The sequence below is a fragment of the Xenopus laevis genome, chromosome 2L (genome assembly GCF_017654675.1).
Source record: "Xenopus laevis strain J_2021 chromosome 2L, Xenopus_laevis_v10.1, whole genome shotgun sequence".
Taxonomy (NCBI): domain Eukaryota; kingdom Metazoa; phylum Chordata; class Amphibia; order Anura; family Pipidae; genus Xenopus; species Xenopus laevis.
Genome location: NC_054373.1, coordinates 93,405,620 through 93,417,710, shown reverse-complemented (window position 1 = coordinate 93,417,710; position 12,091 = coordinate 93,405,620). Strand labels below are relative to the sequence as shown.

Sequence of the window (12,091 nt, the reverse complement as noted above, 5' to 3'; positions counted from 1 at the left end):
TCTCCCATAAAGTCCATTTAAAGAGAAACTGACACCAGAAAATAACCTTTTTTATATGTATCATAACATTGTCTTTGAATGCTATTTATAATTTTGCCATAAAAGTATTTACCTGATGCTTTTACATTACCTTTCTTACTACCCTGTTCCTCTATGAGGGGGCTGCCATATTTGTACAGCAGTAGTCCGTTAACATTAGAAACTCTAACTGACATGTTAAGAAGGGACAGTCAGGTTGGCGAGACTGTTTCTAGCAAAGCACCAATTCTCAGCATTTAAGATTGCACAGGAAATTCACATTTTTTTTTCTCTTTTCCTGTTTGCTAAAGTATACCAACATATATCACGTCAAAATGTGAGGAGATATTTTCATATTTTCCCACCAGTGCAACCTATGGGTTCAAGTTTTTTACAAGCTGAACATTTTTAAAGGTGTGTTATGTTTGATTTCCATCTCTGCTTGTTAAAATCTCACCATACAATTTTATCTAAAACAGCACTTTTAAAAAAATTTTATTTGGGGCAGTTTCTAGAAAATAATGTTATTCTTATCTTGTACTTGGCTTTACTATTTCTCAGCATTTTGGGGCAGATAACTATTACTGGGAAATGCTTGTTATAAGATCTTTGTTACATTTTATGTAAAGGGGAAATGTGCATCTAGTGTTTCTGCATTTTAAGGAATAATGTTTTATATTCTGACATACGTATTTTAGACATATGAGGTGTACATGTATTCCATCCATGTCCTGTGTTCCTGTGGGCCTAGTCAGAAATCGGATTCAACTATGCATGCTCCGCAGGCTTAGTGTCGGCAGTAAGACTGGAAGAGAATGTTAACGGGCAGAAAATGATGCCTGGGAACTCCGCTGTGCTACTCTGCATTTTAGGGTCAGAATTCTTTGACTAATGCACAGTGCAGAAAGGGAGAGATGGCAGGCAGTTAAGGGGACTTTTGTACTGGGGGTTTAATGCTCCTTTAAAGTGACTGTTACACTTTTTGACAAATAGTATTGGCTCAAATAAAAAGGTGACACGTTCTCAAGTACCAGAAGTATGACTTTCAGCTCTGCTAAAGTCCCAAATTAGGGCTGTAGCTCCCAGAATGCACCAACAGCCAAAGGCTTTCAGGAAGTGCAGAAAGTTTGACGGCAGGATGTATACCCCTGATGGGTATTTTTTTCATGTAGGGTGGTCTACATTTCCATAATTGACCTAGTGTCCCACCTCTCTAACCTGGAATTTTCACTGGTTCATAATATTGTTTATATAAAATCACACTGACTCTTACCCTTCAAGTTCAACATATCAGTTTTCCTTCTCTGTGACATGCTTGTCTCGTTTTGCATCATTGACTTCTGCTTGTTTGCACATCTAGGGGGCAGCTGAAGAAGCGGAGAGTGTGTTTCTGAAGGCAGAGAAAAGGAATGGCGTTGGCAGCTGGACAGCCGCTACAACCACACACCAGCCAAAGTCCTATACTGAAAAATCTAGGCCCCTACTGATGTCATGTGACTCTTGTCATCCTTTGTACACTGTTGTGACTCAACAAACAACCCCAGGGTATAAAGGATAACATCACTACAGTGAATCTGTATTAAATCATCTATATTATTATTAACATTATTTCAGTAGTGGGGTCTGAGAAAAGAACTGTGTAAAACATGCTGGTGTTTAAATTAATGGGGTAACTCCAGATTTAGATCACCCAATATCTAAAAGGCATTTTCAATGGTTGAAAAGAAGGATGCCTAATAGTTGAGTGTTATATAGTATATGCCACACTGGAGCATTAATATCAGATTATGTGTGCCTTTGTAATCCCAATATGTGCTTGCCTTGCCAGGGGTGCTATTTAATTTTCCCCTTTCTTTTTTTCTAATGTAATTGATCCAGGTGCCCTATACTTAAGCATAGAAGATTTTACTGGGGATTTCAAGCATTCTGTGGCATATATATTGTTAACACATATTTCAGGTGTCGTACTGCCCCCACCCTCAAATGTCTACAGTGATCTTGCACAATAGTCCATGTGTTGCTATATCTCTGTCTCACAGTTAATAGGGCACATGTTCCATTATAAATTGCTTTCTCATATGGTAAAATGTACCATTACTGTAAGACATGATGTTTGACATGCTTTATTCTAAGTGCAAACAGACAAAATGAAAATGTGTCATAATAAAATCAATCCATTATTAGTCATTGGTCAGTGAATATGTAGTGGGCAGAGTGATTCAAAAATTGGCTCATTCTAATGATGCAATGTAATACAAACTGCTAGCAGCATTTTCTAGTTTGAGCCAGTGTGCAGTGAATGAACAATATTACACAAGTTGCAAAGTTTACTTAAAGGGGATGTAAACCCAAAGAATGAATTGATGTTTTGAGCACTTACAATTCATTACAATTTACATATTTTTTTTAGTTTAAGCAGTTTATAAGATATTAGACAGTTTTAGACGAATTCCAAGCTTTTGGATCAACATTTCTGTTTGTAGGTCAGAATGTCAGTGACCCTAACTGCCTCTGCACTTTTTTGCACTTCCTGTATAGACAGGAGAGGTTACTGCTTCTCTGACTTTTAGAGGAAAGTTGTTGAGCCAAAGCCTGGTATGAGTAGACTAAAACCATTAATGTTTCACATACTGCGAAAAATAGAAAATTAATATAAACTGTAAAAATACTATAAGGATCACTCTGAGTAACTTTTACACTTCACTTTTTGGGGGTTAGATCATCTTTCCTCTTAATGTTTTTATTCTGTTTATGACCTTTATTACTTTTAACTTGGAAGTTTACATCTACGTTCTTAAAGAGATTCTGTCATGATTTTTATGGATTAAATTTTGTTTCTAAATGACACTGTTTACATTGCAAATAATCCTCTCTACCATTTATTCTTGAACCAACAATGTATTTTTTTAGCTGTAATATTGGTGTGGAGGCAGCTATCTCAGTCTACTGTGCCTGATTCTGAACTTAGAGATGGAGCCAGCAAATCAGGATGCACCTGCTTTGAGACATCTATTGTTTCTACCCTTCTCACTGTACTTCAATACGACCCAAGTCATGGTAGACATGAGAATATCACCCAAACAGGAAAAAGCAGGGTTTTTCCTGCTTGGGTGCTATTTTCATGGCTATCACTAGCTGGTGCTAGGGAGCACTTTAGTAATGCAAACAAATCCTTTAGCAGAGGTGTCAAGGAGCTGCTTATCTTGTTAACTTCCCATTGGTCTGTTGATAGGCTGCTGATGGGTTGCTGGGGTGGGGGTGATATCACTTTAACTTGCAATGTAGCAGTAAAGAGTAACTGAAATTTATCAGAGCACAAGTCACATGGTTGGGGGCACCTTGGAAATGGATAATGTCTAGCCCCATACCAAATTTCAAAATTAAATATAAAAAAAATCTGTTTGTTCTTTAAAAAAAGATGGATTTTAGTGCAGAATTCTGCTGGAGCAGCACTATGAACTGATGCATTTTGAAAAAAACCATGCTTTCCCACGACAGTAACATTCAGATTGACCTCAACAGAAACATAGTCCAACTGAAATTGTTTGCAACTTACTTCTTGGTTCACGTGGTCCATCGACAGTCACCTTTATGGCTCTGTGGTATGTAGCAACTTGTGTGGGACTTGTGAAAATCGTGATTGTCAAAGTGAAACTTTTCCCTGAGAAAAGAGGGGTATGAAATACATCAGACCATCCTACACATACCACTTAGCCATCTATTTTATATACATTTATATTTCCAAATGACTAAGAATGATGTTGCTTAGCAGGGAATTAACCACAATGAGCTATAATGTAAAATATAAGGATATTAGAATCACAGATCAGTTGGATGTCCATATACAGCTATAAGGCCTCATACTTGAACAAGCCACAAAAAGAAAACTGCTGTTAACTAGATTCATGAACACACAACGCTGGGGAACATATAAATTAACACCTTATGCTGGGGGGCTGGTAGGTGACAAACTTATTTTACTTTGGTCTCTGTTAGCAGCGTCACACTTCCCGATGTTTATAGTCAGTCGCAGTTTATATTAACACCTTCTATTCACGCGTGATGTATATCAGCTACACACTTGAGCCAGAATATCATAAGTGGCTTGGAAGGTCAGCTGAATCAAAATTAGTTTGCATGTTAAATAAAGCTAGCAGTGGGCATATCAAAACAGCAAAAATGAAGCCTACATACTTTACACTGTGTACACAGGTGTGGGAGTATTCAATAAAAAAAATCAAATCTTTATTGTATTCTGCACAACTTCATTAAGCACCTGCTTTTAACTAGGAATTAACTAGCTCTACATGTGTATACAATACAAGCACAGGATCTTTAATCCAGAATGCTCAGGACCTGGTTTTTTTCCTGAATAAGAGATCTTTCCGTAAGTCATACCTTAAGTCTATTAAAAAAATAATTTAAATATTTAGGGAGTTATTTATTAAAGTTCAAGTTGTGGGGTTGAAAAATGTGAGTGTTTCGAGGGTATTTCACTATAAACTAAAAATTTTCAAGATAAAAAGAAACTTGAATTTTTCTAAGCTGCTAAAAATCTAAATTCAAAAATACTCATGTAGAAGTCAATAGCAGAAGGCCCTTGAACCATTTGAAGATGTTTTTTGATCTTCGGGTTTTTTACGGTGATTTTCACTCAATCAATTCTAGGTTTTTTTAGTCGATAACTCGATGAATTTGAGTATTCAATTTATCCCCCCCCCGACTGCTTTCAATCGAGTTTTTTACATTTTGTGAGTTTATTCGAGGTAAAAAAAAAAAACCTCACAAACTCAACCTTTGATAAATAACCCCCTAAATAAACTAGGGATACATTCCCAAATACTTCATGAAAGATTTGGCTGAATACCCAACCAAATCCTAATTTGCATAAGCAAATTAGTGACAGGAAGGGAAAAGAAAAAGTAGAAAACTATTTTTTACTTCCTTGTTTTGTTACAAAAAGTAATGTGCAAATTAAGATTCGGATTTGGTTTGGCCAGGCACAAGGATCCGGCCAAATCCGAATCCTGCTGAAAAAGGCTGAATCCTGGACGGATCCTGAACCGAATCCTGGATCTGGTGCATCCCTAAAATAAATCCAATAGGATTCCAATAAGGATTACTTATATCTTAGTTGGGATCAAGTACAAGGTGCTGTTTTATTATTGCAGAGAAAAGGGAAAAAAAATGCTTAACATTTGAATTTTTGATTGAAATAAAGTCTAAGAGAGATGGCTTTCTCGTAATTCAGATACCAGGTTTCCGGACGATGGATCCCATACCTGTACTAAATCCAGCATGTAATAATCATGTAATAAGCTTGAACTTCTAGTTCTTTTGTAAATACTCCAGGAAATCAAGGGTCCTTCACTCTTGTGAGTTATCTGAAATTCTCTACAAACTGCATGGTATTACTTATTATCATAAGAGGCTCTAATTGTTTACACTGACAGCGATCAGTAACTTTGCATAAGTCACACAGGTTTTTGCTATTATTTCCAGTTCAACCCTGCAGCAAATTTAAACTGCAGCACAAAGGCCGAGACAGTCCTAGGCACACTGTACTCTATCAAATGTGCTAGTGGATTAATCCTCTGTTGATGTGGTCATGAGATAATTTCAAATTATTCGGGTTTATGAAATAATAAGTCGATACTGAACCTGCCTCCTGGAGTTTATAATAACAACAATACACAACAAAATGAGTTCAAAGAGCAGACTTGGAATTACACAGCATTCCGACTCGGAAATTTGTTTTGGAAGCATGAAAAAAAAAAAAGTTGAACCGGATAATCAAGTGCAGAAATCAAAGCCTAATTCATAAAAGGAGCCATTTTCCATTTGCTAGTGTGCACTCCCTAGAATGCAGCATTTGAAGAAGAATGAAAATATGCATCTTTCAGAAAGCTAAAGGAATGGAACATGAAAAAAATGTAAACTGTCTGACTTTTATTAACCATAACAAATAAACATTAATTATGTACAGGATAGATACCCCTGTTTCTAATTAATGCAGGAGCAGAAATAAATATCAGAACATGAATAGGCCGACTGTTTTAGATGAATGCAGCATTCAATAGAGACTGCAGTAAATGTAAGTGAATCAGTTCCTCGCACCAATTGTTAAAAGGTATTTATCAATGTGAAGAAAGGGGGTTTAAGTATTGTACAGTGCCACATAAAGTAGCAGAAACATATACACTTATGCTTGTGACAACGATCTGTCTCTTTCTCCCTGACCTTCAGTTAATTCAGTGCAATCCTTCCCAGGCTCCTCACCAAAGCTGTAGCAAATGCATCACATGGGGGAGCTCTTGGTTGGTGGGCATAATAATACGTTAATCAGATTTCCTAAAATTATCTGCTCTCTGCGTCCATTTGATTCTGAATTAAACATTTTGTTCACATGAAAAATATCTTTTTATTCCGTAGAGCAGCTACCACTGCTTGGTAAGTGTTTCAGGAAGACACTGAACTGTTTGAGGTGAGTAGCTACAGCAGCTGATACTTAGTTGGGGGACTGGCCCATCTTGGGGAACCAAAACAGTTGAAGAAGGTTTGGACTTTTTTTTTATTGCCAGGTGTATAGCCTAGGTGCAAATTGGCCCAGTGTTAATAAATGAGTCTCAGTGTTTTCATAGGGAGCAAACCAAAGCCGGGTCCCAAAGCCAAAATTAGGAAGACCTCTAGGTTGACTGTCCTCAGACTTTTGGGTTAATTATTGGTGCAGTCCAGAAAGAGCATAAAATCACTCCTACTCCTTGCTTGTACTGACTATCATCTGGGATTAATATCCCTCATAGTAACCTAGGGGTATGTGATTAATACATAATTCAGACCCAGGTAAACTGCCAAGCCTGATCTTTGTACACTATGCAAAATGCAACACCAATTTAAACAGTGGTGATTCTGTAAAACCCTAAAAAACTTATTGTTACATAGTCTGCAGTGTAATGATCTATGCAAAACATGTTTTTTATGTTGCACACTAGAGAGATTCACTGCAAAAATCCAAACATACAGTATATGTTGCTGTTAGGTTCAATAATTATAATTCCAATCCAACTCATCTCAGCGGTGTATTGAATATCCTGCCACCATATTCTTCTGCTTTGTGTGTAAAAATAAAATTTTATATTGTTATATACTATAGAATATTATAGAATATTTGTGAGATTTTGTTCTGTCATTGTTTTTAAAACTGTTTACCTATATCAAAGAGAAACAGACAAAGCAATTAGTTTGACTTTGCATTGGAGCATCCATTGTTACTAAAGGTTTACACACACCAATATTTATCGTATGAAAGATCTTTCGTATGATAATCTGTGCATGTGTGGTGGGAGACAAGGCAACCGATATCGGTAAAAAGCCTTGGATGCTGGTTGTCTCATCGATCGGGCAGGACTGAAAACTTTTATTGGGTACCTTTGAAGGTGCACAAACATCATAATGTAAATGCTGAATCGTCAGATATAGCTAAAGAATTCTTTTTGTTTTTACCTGCATATCTGACGATTCAGCTCTTAACATTAGTAGAGTGGATGAAAGATCTTTAATACAACCAATGGCCATGGGAAAGATTGATATTGTAGTGTGTATGGCTACCTTAACAGCACTTCTGCTTTCTGGGACATCTTTTTGGTCTATAATAGCTGTAACAGACAACTTCTTACCTAGTTCAATGAGAGAAGCAGATTTATGGAAAGAGCTATGCCCCAAATACATACAGCAGTGTGACAGCAAAACTACAGTAAAAGAGGGGGGAGTATTGTGACTATTGTGAACTGACTGTTTTGGAAAGATTAAAAGGGTGCCATAATGCAGCCATAGGCTTGACCTAGTACTTTGATAGCAGAACAAAATCTGATTACCATGGAAACCGAAAAAAAATAAATTTCAATGTTCAGGTTCACATTTTAAATATGAATAATATGCAGCAGTATGCACTGGAAGTGGGCATCGACAGGATGAAAGGGACTTCTATATAATATACTGTGTCTGAAGATACATCACAGCCCTCTGACTAGCATTAATTCTACAAGCAAATATCACTTTTGTTGATGTTCATATGCAACACACAAAACACAATAAAACATTAAGCCTGCATACACCTAGGGGCAGATTTATCAAGGGTCGAAGTGAATTTGAGGGAATTTTCGAAGTAAAAAAATTCGAAATTCGAAATAATTTTTTGGATACTTCGACCATCGAATAGGATACTACAACTTCGAATTCAATTTGAAGTAAATAGTTTGAATATTCAAATATTCAATAATCGAAGTACGGTCTCTTTAAAAAACGTAGACTTCAATAGTTCGCCAAATTAAACCTGCGGAAGTGCTATGTTAGCTTATGGGGACCTTCTAATGCATTTTTGTACGTTTTTTGTAGTCAAAGTAAAATCGTTCGTTCGATCGCTGAAATCGTTCGAATCGTTCAATTCGAATGATTTAATCGTTCGATCAAACAGTTTTACTTTGACCGCAAAACGATCAAATTCGGTAAAAAAACTTCGACTTCAATATTCGAAGTTGAAGTATAGCCATTCGATGGCCGAATTTCGAAGTATATTTCACTTCGAAATTCGACCTTTGATAAATCTGCCCCCTAGAGATCAGTGTGTTCTGTAAATGCAGCAGTGTAAATAAAAGAATGCCATAGCCCTCACACTCTTCCAAGGCAGAAGGCAATTATATATATAGGTATGGAATCCGTTATCCAGAAACCCTTATCCACAAAGCTATGAATTATGTAAAGGCCATCTCTCATAGACTCCATTTTATCCAAATAATCTAAATTTTTTACTTTTCCACTGTAATAATAAAACAGTACATTGCACTTGATCCAAACTAAAATATCATTAATCCTTATTGGAAGCAAAACCAGCCTTTATTTATTTAATCTTTACATGATTTTCTAGAAGACTTAAGGTATTTCCAAATTATAGAAAGACCTGTTATACGGAAAACCCTAGGTCCCTCGAATTCTGGATAACAGGTCCCATACATGTATATATTATCAGAGAACGAATGGTTACATATGCTTGAATACTGTATGCAAAATCTGATTCTACCAACCTCTTCCACTTCTGCCAACAAATCTAAGATCATTAAATCTGGCTACTTGGTTCTTCATGACAGCGGAGGCATTCCTCAGCTCTGCCGAATAATTCTCATCGTTTCCAGCCATGACTGTAACTACAGTGCCATCAGGAACATCTCCCAAAGCAACAACCTGCAGGCAGAACCAAAACAAATGTAATTCAGCAAAAAACAGCACAGATTCATTTGTATCTACAACAATAAAGGAGACAAAATCTAATCTCTTCATTTGGGCCACATAAAACATAAATACTAACTTGCAAATCACTGTCTAATTAGGGAGCCTTGAATAAAATGTAGGGTTTTAAAGTATTCATTTTTTGTATACTAAATACATAAACCAAAATTAAGAATGATTATTAGCATGCATGTATCTATATTTTTTTCCCACCCCCCTTAAGATGCACTAGAAGTAGGAATTATAAAGCAAATGGTTTGACATGATGGTCTTTTTTCATCTTTAGCTTCAATGTTTTGTATATTGTGCAGTATTGTGTATTATGCAGTCATCAACTGTCTTTAATATACTTTCAGAAATAATGACAACTCTTTTTAGCTGTATTCATTGCAACCTATTTATTTTTATTTGCCCACTCTATCTTTATCGAAAAGCAAACAGAAAAGAATAGTCAAAATAGTAACATATGTGCTGCCTGTGTATATTTACTAAAGGAAGGCAAATAGTTTTGAAGGCAGATTGTATTTGAGTACATTTTTTATCATGTTCACAAGAAAATATCAATGATAAATACAGAAAAAACAAAAAATGTTCCTGTTTAGTTTGCTGGCACTTTTTTGTCTTAAAATATTTTAATAGGAAAAGGTTTTAGGGTTATAAGAATTAGACAAATTACAGTTTCATAATTTCACAAGCAGGATGGCAAGATAATATTTTCCATTTAGTTGATTGGAGCCCAGTGTCATGACTTTTGAAATCAATATTTATATACATTTATAAAACTTTCTATTCATCTGCTTTTTCGCTCTTCTTATGCAATGCCATTGTCTTGAACATTTCATTTTTCCCCTCAAAAAAGGTATTTTATATTGACATCAATTATATTAAAATGTGATTGCATTATGTGTCTTTACATAAAATGTATTTATGTAAATATGTTTACAGATGAACTAAAACGAAAATGTTTAACAAACAATGCATGTATGTATGCCTTTAGGTATCGGTCCCATTTACATTATAATTATTTTTTTCAGTATACAATAATTATATTTCTTGAATTGTAGTTGCTTGTTCAGTTTAAAAATGTATGTTAAAAAATGAAATAACAGGTTTTATTATAATGCGCAAGAAGCAAGCATTAAAATGATATGAATGTGCAATTCCTTTCTGCTTAATGTTTCCACATCTAACTGATATCTAACAGTGAGAATCATAGATGGCTCTTATTAATATTGTTTTATATTATGGCAGAAAAAAATATGCATATATTTGGATAAATGTTTATTTTCAGTTTTCAAACAAGACTCTGTATTTCCTGCTTTCACTTTAAAAATATCTAATTTGCTTGTTTGAAACAGTTCTCTTTGAGTATCAATAGTTAAATATATATGTATGTGTGTGTATGAAATGTGTTAACGGTTTACATAACATGGTCAATTAAAATTGAATGTACAATTAAATATTTTTCTAAATCTAAAAAGTAATAGGCATTACTAATCACTGGCAATGCCTTATTCTTGGTTTAATTAGCTCAAGTTGATATTGCTTGACATTACACCTAATAATTTAACATCTGAGCAAGCTGATATTTTCTCTCCTTTACCATTTTAATTTCATTCTTTAATGTTGTCACTTAAGCTTAGAAAGGTTTTTCCTCTGAATTCCCATAATCAGTCACTAAATATCTCCCAACCACAAATATAGCTTGCTTTAGAACACGTGTTACAGTATTGAGATTGCTATGGTGCCCAGTTTTGGATATTAAAAAGAAAAGCTGTAAAAAATTTAAATATTTTTCTGATCTGCAACTGTTTAACAAAAAAACCCCGATCTAATAATAATTGGTATATTTATTTACAAAAGGTTTCGATTTGCCCCATTTCATTTGACTGCACAGTATCATTCCATGTAATATTGATATAAAGCTAGAAGGGCTGAAGTAGCACACGCTCCTGAGCTGGGGACATTTTTGTTGAAATTCTGTTAATCACACATGATAAATCTTTCGAAAGGGAAGAAGATGATCTATCTATCTATCTATCTATCTACTGTCTGTATCTATCTATCTATCTATCTATCTATCTATCTATCTATCTATCTATCTATCTATCTATCTATCATCTATCTATCATTTATTTTCACCAATCTATCTAACGTTAATTGATCTATCATCTATCTATCTGTATGTCTGTCTGTCTGTCTGTATGTCTGTCTGTCTATCTATCATCTATATATCATGTATTTATCATCAATCTATCTATCATCAATTGATCTATCTATCATCTTTCTATCATCTATCTATCTAACTATCTATCTATCTATCTATCTATCTATCAATCATCTATCTATCTATTTATCTATCATCTATCTATTTATCTATCTATCCTTCTAAAGCCCCAGGTCCCGCAAATTTTGAATAAAAGATCCCATACCTTTATAAGAAATATAACACACAGACTTTAGAAGTGGCTGATGTGTCAGTTTCAGTCGTCAGAATACAGATCTCCATTCTGTCTGCATTTACAAAGCTTTAATCCATATCCAGTGACTACATTTTAAGATGACTGAACTGTCTGCTTTGTTTAACAGGAAAAGGAATTAATATTGTACAGGGAAACATGTCCTCTCAATGCAGAATGTGCTACTAAGTATATATATCTATATATAGATATATATACTTAGCAGCACATTCTGTATATATATTTTATCTAATGTATATTTAAAATGAAGGATATTTGGTATAATCTATGATCTAAAACTTGTTTTGGCTGGCTGGTACTGGTATGTACAC

General features: G+C 34.9%; 1 protein-coding gene across 3 annotated transcripts in view; it reads right to left on the bottom strand.

Annotated features, from left to right (window-relative positions):
- Positions 1-12,091, bottom strand: part of runx3.L (RUNX family transcription factor 3 L homeolog) — a 75,935-nt gene that overhangs the window by 19,335 nt on the left and 44,509 nt on the right. For 2 of the 3 annotated variants that reach the window (XM_041580820.1, NM_001195384.1), the window contains 2 exons: positions 9,099-9,255; positions 3,575-3,679 (listed from right to left, as the gene is read on the bottom strand). In XM_041580820.1, coding sequence (XP_041436754.1) covers positions 3,575-3,679; positions 9,099-9,255 — 262 coding nt within the window. Of the gene's footprint in view, positions 1-1,291; positions 1,409-3,574; positions 3,680-9,098; positions 9,256-12,091 lie in introns of all 3 variants that reach the window. The other variant, XM_018244726.2, reaches the window with a different exon arrangement.